The following is a 19514-nucleotide window of genomic DNA, read 5'->3' on the forward strand; positions in this document are numbered from 1 at the left end:
ATATCAGCCCAAATGGCATGAATTTTCGTACATGAGATTTGATTTTGTACCAAAAATCTCATAGAGCTCTGAAATGCCCTGTATAAACCTTTTTACGAGAGCTCTACTAAATATGCATAGTGGTGTAGGGTATCATATAGTCGGCCCCGCCCGACTTTTGAGCTTTCCTTACTGGTTTTTAAATTAGAATACTAATGACATAAGTCACTTTTCAACAAAAGGCTACATTCAGCATTACCGGGAAACAACAAAAAAAATTGCAAAATATATTACGTATCCCATTACAAAATATTGCGTTTTTCGAGACGTGGCTATCCAGAGTTAAATTTTGTTCCCACATCGGCAAATCGGTTTCTACGTACGCTCAGAGCAATGATTTGCTATTTTTTTCTCGAGAGCGAAAATTGCTCAAGAGCAGGGTTGATCGAAGAGTAGGATTTTTTACAGAGTGTACTCTTCACTGTTTTGTTTTGTATGGGAGCACTCCCAAGTAACTCCTGTTCTAAAAATTAGAGTGGAAGTAGAATCGCTCAAAATAGAGCAAGAGTTTGCTCTAAGTGTGTAAATGAGTGGAAAAAATGTTTGTTTTCTGATCCGTGTATGTTGGTCGAAGGTGATGATGTACCGAAAAAATACATATACTTAGAAATGCAACAACGGTATGACAAAAACTAATAGAATGCTAGGCAAGAGTATACTCTGCTCGTTTTTGAACGATTTTAGCTTCCACACTTAAAATTGGATGGACCCGGATTATCTCATTGCTCTTAACAAGAGTAATGCTTTAATCGTTCAAAGTTCTAGCTTATATCGATTGTTCAATAAAAAAAATTAATATTTTTGTAACTTCTGGTACTTTAAGGAATACTTCTCATGTAACATTATTTACTCGTCAGCTGAGATAAGCTCAGTTTCATTCAGGGTCTCCATGGGACCCACCAAACCTTATGAAATAAGAAGAGTAGATTTCTCCATTTGCTGGCGGATGTAGATTAGATGTTTTATTGATTTGAAAATTAATTAAAATCTACTACAGGGTGAGATGAAAAAACTGCAACCAACTTCAGACTTAAAATTATTCCAGTGACAGCTCATTTTATTGTTTACAAGCGTACAAACGCACTTTGATGAGAAAAAAGTTATTCGTGACGGAATTCAAGCGGGATAGTGTGATTTCATTATATTTGGCTGGAAAACCACAAGTGGAACAAATCTTCCATATTCCATTCGTCATTGAAATTTCAAAAAGTGCAAGAACTTACACCGCAACAGAAAGAAAAGAGACTCAAAAGAGGTAAAGAGTTGCTTCGCTTGGCCGAAAGTGGTGAACTGCCGAATTTGGTTTTCTCCGATGAGAAAACATTCGTTGTCCAGCATTGTGCACCTTCGGTTGGCCACCAGAACTCAAGCACCGGCCATGGTGATGGTGTGGACCGCCATAACAGCCGGTGGTGGCTCTCCGCTCGTATCGATCGACCGTGGCATCAGAATAAATGCCGAATAATATTGCGAAAATATTCTGGAGAGTGTATTAAAGCCTTGGCCACGAAAACATTTTGGCCGCAGACCTTAGACATTCCAAGAATGGTTACAAAATGATGTTTCTCGCTTTATTTCCAACGCACAATGGCCACCAAAATCTCCGGATATCAATCCGTTGGACTATTGTGTCTGGAGTATTTTGGAAAGCAAGGTTGGCACTAAAAATACCAAAGTATTGATCACCTCAAGCAAGCGCTTCGCCGGGAATGGGCCAAAATACCGCAGAGCAACATTCGGGCAGCGTGTGAAGGTTTCACTGGCCGTTTGAAGGCCATAATTCGTGCCAAAGGTGACCAATTAGAACAATTCTTAACTTATTCTTAAATTTTATGCTATTTCCGACATTTCATTCAGTAAAATTAAAAACAAAAAATGTTTGAATTTGTTGCAGTTTTTTTATCTCACCCTGTATAGTTCAAATGTGACAATAGGAATATACAATATAGTATGGCGGATTCGGAGATGTTCGGGAATTGAAAATAGAGTTTTTCAGGTGATAATGGAGAATGTTTACCTTGTCTCTTAGGCAATCGGGATTCTTGATTTGTGGATAATCGGGAACTATGATGTCGGGTTGTGTTCAAATGATACTCGGCTTGTTATTAGGTTATCGACGATTCAAAGTTGATTGGGGAGTCGTGGATAATTGTCGGATGTTGGCAAGTGAGAGAGACTAAGAAATGCGATGTTTGTGTTCGGAGTAACTGGTTTTTGTCGATTTTGACTGGGCTGACAAGATAAATGTACGATGTAGGTGGTCGGGATTTTTATGACCAGGTCTTATTTGCCGGAAAGGGGGATTCTTGTATATCGATTCGTTCGAGTATGGAAGTCACTGTTTAGAGATGTTCGGTAGTAAATTGTTTGATCTCGACCGCTTACGGTATTTCAGTTCAAGAACAGATGCGCAGGCCTTCTTAGATATATCGGAACTTGTTCAGATTCGGCGGCTTACTGTGGCTAAGATGGGGTTTAGCTGTCTAGGTCTTATACAATGGCTAGGATATTAATCTATCTAGAACTATAGCTTATGATTATCTCCAATTTACTAACAATTTTTAAGCTACGGTACGGTACAACGAGCCGAAGCTCCTGCGGGACCACTAGGCAAAGACTATTGCGGGACAACGAGCCAAAAACTCCGGTGGAACAAAGAGTCGAATCAAATGAGTACATAAATTACCGAGCAATTTAATGAGAGTCAGTTTAAAAAATATTCTCAGCTAACCCCTTGGCAAGCCCCATATGTGACCGGCATTACCAAGTGAACGAGAATTTTTTGCCTTTTCAGAGTGTGGCCCTTTTGGACAATTTAAAAGTCCCAATTCTTCTCCATTACGATTGTTTATCATTTTGTAGCGTTTCTTACTTGTCGAATATTTTTCATTCGATGGAATATCGAAAAGTTACGCTATTCCTAACCCCCCTGCACCAAGAGTGAACCTAAATAAAAATCCCAAGATTCGGGTCTTTCCGCTTGTGTCAATCGTAAATTATATTGGTTTCTATAAAATCTTTTTCTTTGGAAAATGATAGCTTTGATCCAGAACATTCAAGGATTCGATTTATAAGAGCTGTAGGAAACTTTTTGAAAAAAACTCATAAAATTCCGAAATAACCATGACATTTTTATTTGAATAGATACTGCGGTCCATATAATTTAATGCGTTCAAGAGTGCGACTCAAATGGTACATCCGCTTAGTCCAATTTTGAATAAATGGTTCAATGTTAGGCTTAGGCTGAGGGTATAATAAAAACTCAAAACCCAAGCTAAATAACACTTTGGAACGTTTTCAATCAAATAAACATTGAAAGTTTCGATTTCGAATCAAATGTTAACTTTTCCAATAAAAATAGAGCCCCAATATAGTGGATGATTCTTCCTTATCTTGTCTTTTGATGGTGAGATGTACGAAAGATGGAGTGAAGCAGTTTCGTTCCTTACAGCCTTAGATCTAGTTATGAGCTAGAAGAAATTGCGCACTTTGTAGAAAATGTATGTCACCTCTTTCATTTTTTATTACATAAAACTCTAGACGCAATCAATATAAAATATTGAATCATTCTGTTACCAAGGATCTAACATTTGGGCGCCAAAATAGTACATAGAGCTATGCAACGACAACATACATTTTTTTCATAAAATATCATTGCTGATACTTTGGAAATATGTCTTATCAACATTGTTTTGGATAACAAACACATTTATGCACATTTTCTCGTTGTAGTTAATAAAAAATTAAATTTTAGTTTTATATTTTTTTTTAAATAATAGTCTGCGTAGTTATACTATTGTTTGTATGAGAATCATTTTAATTCCGGTAAATAAATTTTAATCGAAAATTTAAAATGTGTTTTTCTCGAAACAGGGCATTTTTGAGATGTGCCACTCTTTTAGTAAATGAGCGATAAGTATTTGTCCTACCTTAGCAACATTGGTAGTCAAAAACCTGGGTAACCTGTACATGAATTTATGTTCCCTTCCACAGAAAACTTTACAAAAGAATTCATATCTTTGTTGTCCGCCTAGACATTCCCTTTTCGAGTTTTTTTTTTTTTTTGATAGCCCCAGGTTCTGATTCATAGGCAACAGCCATGGTGTATCATCGTCATCAGAGATGCGAATTGTGCAGGGATTAGAAAATGTGGATTTGTCCCTCCCATGCCCGCCTTAGCCACAATGGACAAATGGATTGTTAGTCATTTCCTTGCTCTATTTTCGTTGCTAGCCATTGTATTGTGTTTGTTGTCCCCTTACCCCCCACACCCCCCCTAAAATTTGAATTGATTCCTTGTCCTGCCAATACAACAACGACAACGCCACTCATTGTCATTCGTCATTGATGTCGTCATCCCTGCAATTGACTGCCACTTGCGATGATTTTTATTTGATTTACATTTGTCATAGTTTTCTGTTTTCTGTTCTCTGTTCTCGTTGAGATTTGTTTATGAATGCATTTGCTGTTGTTGCTGTTGTCCTTGTTTTTTTTTTTTGTTATTCTTCTTCATTCGATAATCTGGTGCAAATCGAATGATTGTTGTTGCTATTGCTATTCAGTTGAGTTCGGTTGAAAGCCAAATGTGGTTTTGAGTTTATTGACACAGAATTGTTGACAGTTGGTTTTTGGACTTGTTGTAGTTGTTGTTCCTGCTGCAACTTGTTACAACCGCTGCATGCCGTTGGTGCCGTTGGTATTCCGAACTTTAGTTGTAGGGCTTAGCTATTGAATTTCATTTTTGCAACCATTCATTTTCATGGCACTTTATCCGTTGATAAACAGAGATGGAAGACAGCAACTTTGGGCAGCCACAAGAGAATCTCCACTCCGTACTACAATCTGTGGTAATGCAGTAGCTAATCAAAAAAAATTGTCAATGGAGACCTTAGTTACGCAATTATACATTTATGTACTTTCATACGTAGATCGAAGAGTCTGTAAGCGGATAATTCGGTCCTTGTCGACACCACATAGTGGTAAGGATATTATGACTTTGTGCATTTGTTTGTAACTTGGAGAAGGAAACGAGATAGACCCATTGTCCCCTTTGGTGATCAGCATAGAATCACATCTTGAGTCGATTTATGCTTGTCCGTCCGTCTGTCCATGTATTTTTGTAAACAAAATGCAGGTCGCATTTATTATTCGATTGAGATGAAATTGTCTTAATAACATTTGTTTGGCTTAAGGACGAGCCCTATTGAAATTGGTGAAAATCGGTCCAATTTTAGATATAGCTCCCATACATATCTTTATCCGATTTTAGATTTCTTGTACAACAAATGGCTAATATCAGTCCAAATGGTGTGAATTTTGCTACATCCGACAGAATTCAGCCTGCAAGTATGTGCTTTAAATTTGGTGAAAATCGGTTCAGATATAGCTATAGGTCCCATATATTTCGATTTTGGTGTTTAAGTCCCTTACATTCGTTATATGCACTCCACAAGACTGATATTTAGCACCAGATATCAGGTACAACCTAACAATTCATAGATCAAATTTTATCAAGTTCGATTCAGATTTGGATATAGCTCCCACATATATCTTCATCCGATTTTAGGTTTCTTATGCACCAAATGGCTAATATCACTTCAAATGGTGTGAATTTTGGCACATCCGACCGAATTTAGTATAGAAATAAGTACTTTAATTTTGGTAGAAATCGGTTCAGATATAACTATAGCTCCCATATATATGTTTCATCCGATTTGATGTTTAAGTCCCTCATATTCGTAATATACACCCCATAAAAATGATATCTAGTACCAGATATTAGATTCAGCCCAGCAATGCATGATTTAGATTTTATCAAGATCGGTTCAGATTTGGATATAGCTCCCCTATATATCTTCGTCCGATTTTGGGTTTCTTGTACACCAAATGGCTAATTTCAGCCCAATGTTAGGGAAATGTTGCACTTCCAAGCGAATTCCTTCAAGAAGTTAATATTTAAAGTTTGGTGAAAATCGCTTCAGATATAGCTATAGCTTCCATATATATTTGGTCCCATATTTGGTTTTTAAATCTCCAACTTTCGGAATATGCACTCTACCATAACTATATTTTGTACAGGATATCTCATAGAGCTCAGAAATGCCCAATATAAACCTTTCTTTTACGAGAGCTCTACTAAATACGCATAATGGTGTGGGGCATCGTATAGTCGGTCCCCGCTTGACTTTTCAGCTTTCCTTACTGGTTTTAACCCCGCCATGTTCTCGGCGTCAAACTGAAAAGAAACTGTTTAATTATTCAAATTGTTGACCCTCTATGGAGAAATTTCCGAAGGAATGGCTAATGGAGTATTATCCATTTCGTATTGGACCTAAATAAATATGATATAAATATTACAACGTTCCAGATTTGGACTGTATTGGCGACTTCCTTCACTTTACATGACATATGTGATAATTTTTAGAAAATGTTGAATTGTGCGTGATGTACCAGATACAGCCGACCGAAAAAAATTACAAGAAAATCGAACATTTATATCCAATTTTATACGAAATCATCAATGCCATATTCATCTCATGTTTCTGGTCGAGAGAAATATTTGAAATATTGAAAATTGTGTTCCTTTGTGGGTGAGGTACCAGAAGGTGTTCGCAGATATATGTCATATTCACAACAGATCTTGTGTCAGCAAAAATATTTGTGTGTGTGTGTGAAATTTAAAAAGATATGGATGTTAATTTCGCTTTCCTTGAGTGTTTTGTTTCTCAAAATCTTCAACCCTATGTGGGGGAGGTACCAGAAGAAATGGTTCGATCTCTAACATCTATATAACAGGTCTTGTTGACCCTTTGTGGGGAAGGTACCAGAGGGAATGGTCCGATTTCTACCATCTTTATATCAAATATAAGTGTTGATAGAAATATGGAGATGTACCATGTCTAAATGGAATCGAATGTTAATTGCGTGTTTTATGAGCTCCATGGATATTCAAAATTTTGACCCTTTGTGGGGAAGATACCAGAAGGAGTGGTCCAAAGAGACCTATAGTCTAAAACCGTTATTTCGATGAGGCACTTTTAAATGTATACTAGCTTTAACTAAAGAATCGTTCATGCCTTTTCATCGAAATAAAATCATCAAAGATACGGTTTTCCCATGAAATATCCATTCAAAATCAAATTAAATCCCAGCGCTCAATGAATACTTTCACAAATTATGAAGAATGGATTTATTTGCCTAAATAATTCGGCAAACAGAAAAATATTGAAACTTATTTCCCAGTTACCTATCTAAGGTAAATAGTCATCCTTAGATTTTCCTCAGCTTGTGTGCGTGATGTTTGTGTGTCAAGGCTAAAGGAATTCAAAGGAATTCGGAAAGAGAGATTTCGAGATGTCGATTATGCGGCTCCAGGAAACGTAAATGTAATCAAATCATTAAATATTTGTTTGTCTATAATTGCATGGCATGGTGCGATGCTGGAATCACTGGCTGACTGATTGTTTGTTTGCTTGCTTGCTGGCTCCAAGGATGTAGACGACTCCTCCAGTCCCCATTAGCATTTCGAGCACGTCCTATTTGGCAATGTCAATATTGGCTGCAATTCAAATCATATTTGCATAGATTTTACCAATTATCCCTACCCTACCCTGCCACAGTAACAGTAACCAACAAAATTCCAAGGGATGCCAACACCCTCCACCGTACACACACACATATACACCTACATACAACCAGCCAGACACATTTACAGCATTTCATTATTGTTTACCCCCATCAAATGGCGGTGATGTGTCTGTCTGCTGGCGCTTAAATCTTCATCTCGTTTAAACATTTCAGTAATCCGAAAATTAAACATCTTATGGCGCCCACTCGTCTAAGAACAACGAACATGTCATCCATCCTTTGGCGTCGTTGTTGTCTGTCGAAGCAATAAATGAATGAATGATTGATAAACTGACACACATTGGGGGAATGGAATGACATTTTTTTCGACTTCTTCCTATACTTCATATAATATATGTGCAAAATTTTTGAAAAATGTGGAAATATGCCGCATATAGCGGGCCTAAGTATTCAATTTTCATACTTCATCTAATACAGATGAAAATTGAAGGAAATCGAACATTTATATCCAACTTTATGCAAAATCATAAATTTCGATAAATCACATATTCATGTCAGATTTCTGGCTAAGAGAAATATTTAGATATGGCAAGTTGTAAAGAATCGCCGACTTGTTTCGTAAGTTATGATAGATATAAGAATTGGAAATTGTGACCTTTTGTGGGTAAGGTACCAGAAGGGGTTGGCAGATATATCGTCTTCACAACAGATCTTGCGTTAGCAAAAATATTTGGATGTGTGAATTTTGAAGAGATTTGAATGCTTATCTCGCTTTTGTTTTTTCAAAATCTTGAATCGTATGTGGCACCAGAAGAAATGGTCCGATCACTACCATTTTTATGACAGATCTTGTGTTGATGGAAATATTGAAATGTAGGAAGTCTGAATGGAATCGGATATTAATTTCCCGTTTTATGAGCTTCATGGATATTCAAAATGTTGACCCTTTGAGGGGAAGGTATCAGAAGGAGTGGGCCGATATATTCATTCTTCACAGCAGACTTTGGGTTAATAAAAATATTGTGATGTATGTAATTTGAAGATCACCGAATGCTTATTTCGGATTTTATTATCGTTTGACCCTTTGTTGGGGAGGTACCAGAAGAAATTATCTGACCTCAACCATCTTTATAACAGATCTCGTGTTGATGGAAATATTGATATGTGCTAAGTCTGAATAAAATCGGATGTTAATTTCGCGATTTATGAGCTTCATGAATATTAAAAATTTTGACTCTTTTTGGGGGAGGTACTAGAAGGAGTGGACCGATATATCCCCATCTCACACCAGACCTTGGGTTAATACAAATATTGGGATGTGTGAAATCTGAAGACAATCGAACTCTTACATCACATTTTATAAAAGTTATAATATTAAAAATGTTGAGCCTTTGTGAGGGAGATACTTGATGGAGTGGACCGATATTGTCCATTTTCGCACCTGACCTAGCATTGACGCTAATATTGGCATTATCGGTTTATCCTTTCTCTTCGTGTGCAGTAAATTATTTTCTTCGAAAATGTTGACATTTTTTGTGGAAGGTACCAAAAGGAGTGGACCGATATTGCCCATCTCCGAACTCGATCTAAATTTGACAAAAATATTACGATGTACCAAGTTTGGATCAAGTCAAACCAGCCAGACAGACAGACGGACGGACATCGCTAGATCGAATCCAAATGTCCTGAAACGGATTTGGTCCAAAGAGACCTCGGGTCTAAAACCGTTATTTCGATGAGGCACGTTTTGGCCGTATCAAATGATATATACCCTCTCTAGCCATATGGCTGAGGATATAAAGGAGGAGACACAAAAGTTTCGAATTTCAGGATTTCAGATCTATTGCTTAAGTTAATAACATCTCAAATACAAACAGTGACCTTGGTATCACATTTCAGAATTTTAGCTCTCTCGTCAAATATAGTAACATTTAGTACAATTATAGTACGCATATCCAAAATCAGGGGAATTCAAAAAAGTTATGGGTACCGAACTTATTTTTTTCGGAGTTTTGAAAACAAAAATGGCAAGAAATAACAGAAAATATTTTTCCTGGAACGAGAATCCCCGCATAGGCCTTCCGCTATAAGCTAATTATGAATTTGCATCTAAACTTACTTTAAATTATGTAAATATAACAGATTTATTTAAACGTCACCTCTAAACGATAGTTTGCTACCAAAGTCACACAGTGTCCCAACGGAGTTCATCTTTTCCTTTCTTGTATTCCCTCGCATGTCGACAATCGTATTGTAAAAAAAAAAGGAATCACATTCCTCATGTTTGGTGGAAATCTCATTCGAATGACTCAAAGGATGAACGGCGTCAATACTTTGAAGGGATTAACTTAGACAATGACGAAATTAAAAAAAGCAAAAAATAAAAACGGTGAAGAGGAGATGAGTAAAATAAAGGGGAGAGGGGGAAAGTTGAGCATTTAGTGAAAGAACACACAGAAATCAAGCATGTTTTGCACAATAGGTGGAATCAAAACGTAGTTGCCTCCCGCCATGAATCCCAACTCCCTTTAAATATGTAATAGTGGTGTGTAATTGTGGAGGTGGCATTAAGCTGAGAGCATTGGAAAGTAAATAATCTCTGGAATTAGTTGCAACCGCAGTCGTATATCTGAGGTTACTTAATTAATTTCTGTGGCAAGGTTACACCGCTGTGGAAGAGAACTCCAGTGACGTGGAGAATACATTTGAATTAAAATTGATATTAAGGTGAGAGTACATAGAAGCCTTTTTTGACTGACTTCTTCGTAGGGGAACAAAGAAGTTGTATGTTGACTAAGTTGGATTTTGGCTTTTACTATTTGTTCTTTTCCAACGAAGCCAACCCATGACTTGAGCCAATCAAAAAAGCGTTTTACGTATTCTCACCTTTATTCCCAGCATTTTTATTACACTGGGCGACAAAATTCATTTTTTTTCAATAATTGTGGGGAAATCCAGCAGATTATGAAGATAGAGCTAAAAATAAAGGACACATGTATTGGCGTTTTGAAAGTTTGCATCGCAAAGTAATCTAAATAGAGGAGGCAAGTTCCCCCTCTTCCACACTCTTAGAAATCTTTGGATTAAAATTCCTCGGAATCCGTGCATTGTGTGTGTCTTTGGCAATATTGCTGATAAATATACGAGAAATGTTAACCCTGAATCTAGTCAAAAAAGCGGTCTTTTTGGTCCTTTTTTCAAAATATGGATAAAACCTAATTTTAAACGTGATCGTAGCAAGTCAAAATATTCTACAAAATTTATTGTCATAAAATTCTACTATAGGTCCTAGAAGACGTAAAGAGACTAAATCTTATCTTAACGCCAGGAATTCATATTTATTAAACAGACATTTTAAGGTTAAAGCCGTACTTTTAATGAGTTTGTGGAAAAATATACGAGAAAGCATCATCTTAAAAGGATGGCGTCAAAGACAAAAATATTCTTCATCAAATCTTACTATAGGTAACCAAAGAAAATAAATCTATATTTTCACTGCATATCAAAAAAAAAAATATAAATTTTTTCATCGATAAAAAAAAACAAACAATTTTCCACCCAGAATGAGTCAAAAAATCTAGGTACAAAAGTTTTTATAAAAATTATATTCAAGATTGTTTTATTACAACTGAAAATTATTGGCTTGTTTCAGAACTGCAAGAATATAAAAGTTTTTAGTACGATAACCGATTTTCCGTGTTATAGAACCTAAATTTTCAGACTTTCAGGGTTTTATATATTATTCAAGTTGTCCCTTCTTCGGAAAGAATAATAGAAACATTTTTACCTTTTAAACCAAAACGTCTTAAAAGCTTTCATTTTGAAGTTTACAAGGAAGATGTTAGTGAAATGGACCCACTGCCAATTTTACTGTCCAAAACTATTTCAACGTCTGCATATCTCATATATTTCAATATCTGCATACCTCAATATTATATTTCAGAATTTCAACTCTATCCCTTCACCCAATACCAAATTTAGTATAATTTGATACGCACATCCAAAGCGTTCAACATCTCTGCATCCTAATTACCAACAGTAATTCAAAATGATTACCATTTAGTACTTTTCGAAGAATTATAATACGCATTTGCAAAACCACCACGCGATACGAACAGACACCTCAATATCAAATTTCGGGATTCTAGCTCTATACATTCACTTAGTACCAAATTTAGTAACATTTAGTACTTTTCGTGCAATATAATACATACTTCCAAAATTATCTCCCTATCTCAACCTCAGCTACAAACAGTGACCATAATATCACATTTCAGTTCAATATCAATATCACATTTGGTACAATTATAGTACGCATAGCACAAACCAGCTCCTTCTCTCACCAACAGACACCACAAGTGATATCTATATCAAATATCCGGATATCAGCTCTATCCCATCACCCAATATCAAATTTAGTACTATTTAGTACTTTTCGTACCATTGTAGTACACATTACCATAGCCATCTCGTTATCTCAATCCCAAATTTCAGAATTTCAGCACTATTCCCTCAGCCTATTCCATACTTAGTACCTTTAAGCACTTTTCGTACAAATGTAGGACGCATTTCCAAATCGCCGTCAAATCTCAAACACAAATACTATCAGCAATCTAAATATCAAATTTAAGAATTTTATCTCTATTTTATCTCTCTCTATCTTTTCGTACAATTATGGTACACATTTTCGAAACTACCTCCTTATCCCAGGCTACACATGAACATCGAAGCTAATATCAAATTCAAGACTTCAAGTACTGTCTGTTTGCCTAATACCAAATTGTACCAAATATGGTACTTTTCATAAAATTATAGTACACATTTTCAAAACCACCTCCACAATCCCAGATACCAACAGAGGCCTCAACATCATAATCCGGTCTTTTAGCTCCATTCCTTTACCCAATGCCGAATTTAGCACCATTAGTACGTCAGTAGTCTAAATATCAAATTTCTGAATTGTATCTCTATCGCTTCATCCGATACCGAAAAAAGTACCATTCAGTACTTTCCATACAATTATAGAACACATTTCCAAAAAAAAACTCGATATATTCAGGCTACGCATGAAAAGCGTCCCTAATATTAAATATCAGATTTAAAGCACTATCTGTTCACACCAATACTAAATAGTACCAAATATCGTACTATTTAGTACTTTTCATACACTTGTAGTACACTTTTTCAAAACCTCCTCTTTTTCACAAACCTACCACTAGAAGGGACCCCGATTCAAAATTTCAGCTGAATCCGTTCTCATTAAACCAAACTGTTTCAAATTTCGTACCATTTCGTACAGTTCGCATACTTAGTACACACTTCAAAGTCAAAATTACTTTCGAGCCTTGATTCACATACCAAATTTCAAGTTTTGGGCTCTATCCTTTTACATAATACCAAATGGTACTATTTTAGAAGTTTAGTACCATTTTAGAACTTTTCGTAACCTTAAAGTTCGAATTTCTAAAAATCCTTTGGTACATATAGCAAACACTCCATCAGTAAGCTCGTTCAGTTTGTCCAATACTAAGTATCGAATTTTTAGTACATTTTAGCACTATTCGTACACGTTTAGTACCATAAGGCACCATAAGTTTTAAGAAACCTAATTTATGTTCTTCCCTTTTTTCTCCCCTCGTAGGCTTACAGCAGAAGAACACGAAGAGCTCGCATGTGGAACATGGGAATACTGTTTCTGATATACTATTGTGTCACTGTGTACTCGGCGAAAAATGGCGATGAATCGGCACCTCTGTCCGAACCCGGCAACGCTGAGGATCAACACGAAGAAGTTCTGGCGAAATCCGGTGAGGAAATCGACGAAACGATAGTTGGTGATACAACGCAGGTAAGCATTCATTCCGATGAAGCCTCCATTCCTCCCTTCTTAAATTCCGATTCTCCTGATATACCAGCTCATGTTCACAAGCACTGCGGCCACGCATTTGGAGCCCAAATCTGCAGTTCCTACATGGCGTCCAAGACGAGAAAACTGTACCCCTCCAGCAATTGAACAGTTCCCCCGTCCTCTAATGGGAAAATGGCTGCGGCAACATGGCGGCCTGGTGATTCATGTCCTGGTTGCCGTTTTCACCTTCTTTGGCCTGGCCATTGTTTGTGATGAGTATTTCGTGGCCAGTTTGGATAGGCTATGTGAAGGTGAGTCCGGAGCACAATATCTCTCTATCATGGTTCAAAATCATCTTCTCTTTGTAGAATTGAAGTTATCACCAGATGTGGCTGGTGCCACATTCATGGCTGCTGGCAGCTCAGCCCCCGAATTGGCCACAGTGGTTATTGGTGTGTTCTTTGCCAAGGATGACATTGGCATCAGTGGCGTCATCGGTTCGGCCGTCTTCAACATCATGTTTGTCATCTCGGTGTGTGCCCTGTGCTCGGGAACGGTGTGCCAATTGAATTGGTGGCCTCTGGTGCGGGACTGTTTCTTCTATTGTGTGTCCATTCTGGTCATGTTGATAATTATCTTCAATGACGTCATCTCTTGTGTGAGTATTTGCAACGGGCTTTTGTGAGCTTAGAACTTGTAATGATTTCCTTCTGTTCCTTGCAGTTCGAATCTGTTGTCATGCTTCTGTTCTATGTGATCTACTGTGTGGCCTTGTGTTTCAACACCGAACTGGAACGCTGGGCCATGTCTCTGAATCTTCCCTTCAAACTTCCAACGAAAGAGGAACAATCCTCCCTGGTCACCTACAAGAATGTACCCGACAGCACGTACACGGAAGGCAGTCAGCAGCAGACTAATTTGTCACAGGAGCCTAACGCCGCCTCTTCAGGAAACCAGCAGCAACAGTCATCCACATCTGACTATCAAAATTATTCCGATCCAAATTCTAGCTGGGATCCAAATGCCGCCTGGGGCGAGGAATCGTCGAGCAATCCTGTGGGAGGCAGTACCATCGCCAGTCAACCGCCGGTGGATGACTGGGGCATGAGTCAATTCAGCGCCGGACAGGGCCAAGAGAACATGGCCTACAATCCCGATCAACCCGACTCGGTGGTTACCCAAAGTGCTGGCGCCGATAGCAACAACAAACCCGTGGTGGGCAAACCCCAACCTGCGACCGGCGGTGCTCCCGAATACTACAAATCCAGCGACAAATCAAAAGAGGCCCGACCCAATCCCCTGGAGCGGCCCACCCAGGGCGGCCTGCCCGCCCTCATCTCCTGGTATGTCGTCTACCCCATTCACTTCTTGTGCCAGAAAACCATGCCCGACTGTCGGACCGAACAGTATCGCAATTGGTATCCCTTCACATTTCTCATATCCATGATTTGGATCTCATTCTATTCATACTTCATGGTCTGGATGATCACGGTCATCGGCTCGACCCTGGCCATTCCGGACACGGTGATGGGTCTAACGTTCGTTGCTGCTGGTGTTTCTGTGCCCGATGCCCTAAGCTCAATAGCGGTAATCAAAGAAGGTTATGGCGATATGGCCGTTTCAAATGCAATCGGCTCGAATGTCTTTGATATCCTAGTGTGCTTAGGTCTTCCGTGGTTCATACAAACGGCCATCATAAAGCCGGGCTCTCACGTCAATGTCATATCGAAAGGTAAGTGTAAAGCAAAGCTCACCGCCCCACCACCCCCTCATCCAAAATGCAAACAGTGAAACAAATAAAAAAAGAGAAACATTGTGTACGTGGGTGCCGCCGACTAGAAGGCATAGCCAAAATGAAACCAATCACCAGAGCAACCGCGAAGACTTAAGGACAGCTGAGGACACTCAAGTGTCATTCTCAAACGATTTTCATTCTGTCTTGTTTTGTGTGTGTTTCCTCCTATTCTATTCTACTGTCTCTCTATCTATCTATCTATCTATCTCTCTATCTGTCGATATTCTGTGGGTAAACTTTGTGTAATTGCGAGGTAATATCTGAAAAATTTTGTTCTTTACACAGACACAGATACAGATACAAACACAGACATAGACACACAGCAAACTCCCAACTCACGTAATATCACAATCCCGCAATAATGGCACACTCCCTACCACACACGCACACACCCAGACACGTATATGCAGTATGCAAATGTTATTATGCACATTAAGAAAAACACCTTCCAACACAGTTCAAAATTACAAACAGTAGAATGTATATAAATATAAATTCTAAAATACTTAAGAAAGTCCGAGGTAGATTGATTCATTTGGGCGCCACTGAATTGAAACAATGCACATATTTTGTTGATGCACCAATTTAGTGGTTCAAGATGATGAGTGAAAAACAACAACAGCAACATGGTAACGTACTAGAAAATTATCGGAACATTAAAATTTAAGATGCCGATTTCCGCCATCTTCCGTTGCAATCTTGTGAAAGAAGATTTATTGTAATATCTGAAGGATATTCTAGGACTCATAAAAGAAGTAGTAATTCAATTCAAATTCAAGATATCAGAAAATTGGAATTTGACAAGCCTGCTCCCTTTTTTAGTTAATCAAACCTATCCAGTAAGAAGTCGTTCAATAGGGCGTCATATGTGTTGGGTTTTCTTAAATGTTCCACATTTCCACGGATCTCTGGAAAAAAAGTAAGAAGATTGAATATTTGGCGCACTTCCATTTTTACCAGCGTAATCGGTTCAAACACATTAGAGTCGATTGTACCAATTTCCTGCCACAGTGGCTATTATATATTGCGAGTTTTAAATACCAAATTAAAAAATAGTCTGTTAAAAATGTGGTTCATACCAAATATTTGGAGATTCCGTTAAGTGGATGAAAGAAGAACTCAGTGGCAGTCTTCTGCCACAGAAGGCGGAACCCATAAAAATCGTTTGAAAATCATAATAATACCGAATATTTTAGGAAGTACTGAAATATGATGCTATTAGAAAAGTCGACCTATATAGACAAGGCTCTGCCACAAGAGGTAGAACCCGTTACAAACTCTGAGTACCGAAGTCTAAACAATTCTGTTACATGTGATCAATGTGACCAATTAAATGGGGGCTATACAAAAACGTTTACGACCTTAACCGCCCTACCGACAAAATACACATCCTTTCGTTGGAAAATATTGCTTACGGACACGTTATCGCCTATTTGTATAGAAGTTTCGAGAATTTTCGCAATAGATTTACGATCTTGAATGTATATTAAAGTCCATATTTTTTTATATGAACCAAAGGTATGCTACTGTGAAGAGCTTCTAGCGAGGTATTTATTTATATGGTTTCTTTAATATAAAAGTCGCCACTGATGGCAGCAACTCAATTTCAAATTGTTATACTTTAGGATTCGGATCAAAATTGAAACGAGGATATTTTTTAAATATGAATTCACTTAAAATATATTTTTGAAATAAAGATTATTCTGACTCTACGACATCGAAAAAAATGTTCGAAAACTAAAAGATTCTTGCAAGTTCTGAAACAGAGTAAATATTGTTTCAGTACTTTTGTTAGTATTTGGAATTCGTACATTGGGAAGTACTCTGTTAGTATTATATCATGACAATGGGTTCGTGACTACGTTGGGCGCCATTATGTCTTGCCCCAGATGAGTCAAAAGATCGTGAGACTTTTAACATCAGAATTATGTATTGCAGGCGCCATTATCAAAATATAAAAAGACTTTTAATATCAGCATTATGGTTTCGAGACCACGTTGGGCGCCATTGTGTGCACTCCCAGATCACTCAAAAGTTCATGAGATTTTTAATATCAGGATTCGGAACTTCTTTGGGCCTATTATCAAAACATAATGAGACTTTTAATATCAGGATTATGGGTTCGGGGCCACGTTGGGCGCCATTATGTCTTTCCCTAGATGAGTCAAAAGAACATTACACTTTTAATAGCAGCATTATGTATTCGGAACTACGTTTGGGGCCATTATCAAAACATAGTGAAACTTTTAATATCAGCATTACAGTTTCAGGACTACGTTGGGCGCCATTACATCTTTCCCTAGATCAGTCAAAAGGTAATTACACTTTTAATATCAGCATTATGGATTCGGAACTACGTTAGGCGCCATTATGTTTAGTCCTAGCTCATTCAAAAGATCGTGAGACCTTAAATATCAGCATTATGGGTTCGGGACCACGTCGGGCGCCATAATCAAAAGATAATCAGACTTTGAAAATATCAGTTTATGGGTTCGGGACTAAGTTGGACACCATTATGTCTTGCCCTAGATCTGTCAACAGGTCATAACACTTTTAATATCAGCAGTTTGGGTTCACTTTGGGAGTTCCACTTTGGAAGCTATTATGTCTACTCCTAGATCGCTTAACAGTTCATGAGATTTTTAATATCAGCATTATGGTTTCAGAACTACGTTGGGCGCCATTATGTCTTTCCCTAGATCAGTGAAATGATCATGAGACTTCTATTTTCAGGATTCTTGATTCAGGCCACTATGTCTTGTCCGAGTTGGTTTTGTGTAGGTGGTAGCACATAGCGTGGCTCGATTATGCCGTATGAAGAAGGTTGTGTACAGTTAAAGTAATCGTGTCACTTTGGCAAGGATTAAATGAAAGTTTGTAATGCTGCGTTATGACGATCAATCAAATGAAATTCCTCCTGAAATTATTCGTATAGAATATGAAAATAATGTCAGAAGATAGAAAATCTAGGAATTTTGTCAATAAGTCGTAGTTTGATTGGAATTTGCAAAAATGAAACCTCTCTTGTTAACTGTACAAAAAATAAATATAGCTACACGATAATTGGTAATTGGTATCCAACACCCATACACTTACACAATACATGTTAGACAAAGTATTTTACAAGGAACTAATATCTATTTTTCTCTCTTTCTCTCTCCTTCTTCTTTAAATTCCATTTCGTTTTCTTCCAGGTTTGACCTACTCCACCATTTCGCTGTTCTCCACGGTGATATTTCTAATACTCTCCACACATTTGAATGGCTGGAAATTGGATAAACGCCTCGGCATCATACTGATGGTGTGGTATCTGCTATTCATAACGCTGGCATCGCTGTACGAACTGAATGTGTTCGGCTACATGAATCCACCTGAATGTGCAAGTAAGTACTCTGTGGTAATTATCCTGAAATCGCAAATACCAATTCTAATTGTCTGTTTTTTGCACTCGTTTCCAGGTGATTATTAAGTAACTCATTTATTTATGGCCTGTAAACGCAATAACATGGAAATGTCAATAACCCGAGAGCATCCCGCACATAAATACATGCATACACATTAAAGCGTTTTACATTGTTGTTGAGTTTCGTTAAGTTTCGTTCGGGCAAATCGAAAACGGGAACGGCATAAAGTAATTCAAAATTAATAAACAACTACAACATAGCCATTAACAGAACTATAAAAAATAGCCACCACGGAATAAAGTATTAAATAATGGATTAGAGGATATATATGAAAACGCAGCACTTCCACATCCCCCCACCCCCCGTGACGCCACCACCACCACCCTTGGTAGAGTTTGGAAATGGACCGAAACGAAAAAAAAAATTCAAAAAATGGAAAACTGTTATACTCATCCCACAGCAGCATTTATCGAATGAAATTCTACAGAGTCAATAAAATTAGTATCGACAACCACAATAACAACAGCAACAACAACAACAACAAAAATATTAGCATATTTTACATTTTTACAACGCACCATAAAACAATAAAAAGATGAAGAAGAAGAAACAATTAAAATAAATTAGCAAAAAGTGAAACATAATAACAATAACAACAATGATAATAATAACAACAAAGGTAATGATAATAATACAATAATAACAACAACAAATAAACAACATTTGTAGTTAGGATATAATTTTTAACATTCTAAACCAAAAACAAAAACGTAACCACATATAAACATTTATTTTTCCAAATTAAAATGTTTGAAATCCATAAAAAACAATTATAAAAAAA

The 19514-nt window shown here is 37.4% G+C and overlaps 1 protein-coding gene across 1 annotated transcript in view; it reads left to right on the forward strand.

Annotated features, from left to right (window-relative positions):
- The window catches only part of LOC101891146 (probable sodium/potassium/calcium exchanger CG1090), a 32148-nt gene extending 12661 nt beyond the window's left edge, over positions 1 to 19487 (forward strand). Inside the window, exons 2-7 of the mRNA XM_005191538.4 lie at positions 13268 to 13474; positions 13542 to 13785; positions 13843 to 14132; positions 14198 to 15206; positions 18464 to 18652; positions 18728 to 19487. Coding sequence (XP_005191595.1) covers positions 13268 to 13474; positions 13542 to 13785; positions 13843 to 14132; positions 14198 to 15206; positions 18464 to 18652; positions 18728 to 18738 — 1950 coding nt within the window. The 3' untranslated portion in view covers positions 18739 to 19487. The remainder of the gene's footprint in view (positions 1 to 13267; positions 13475 to 13541; positions 13786 to 13842; positions 14133 to 14197; positions 15207 to 18463; positions 18653 to 18727) is intronic.
- The last annotated feature ends 27 nt before the right edge of the window (positions 19488 to 19514 follow it).

Source organism: Musca domestica, unplaced genomic scaffold (assembly GCF_030504385.1).
Source record: "Musca domestica strain aabys unplaced genomic scaffold, Musca_domestica.polishedcontigs.V.1.1 33, whole genome shotgun sequence".
NCBI classification, from domain to species: domain Eukaryota; kingdom Metazoa; phylum Arthropoda; class Insecta; order Diptera; family Muscidae; genus Musca; species Musca domestica.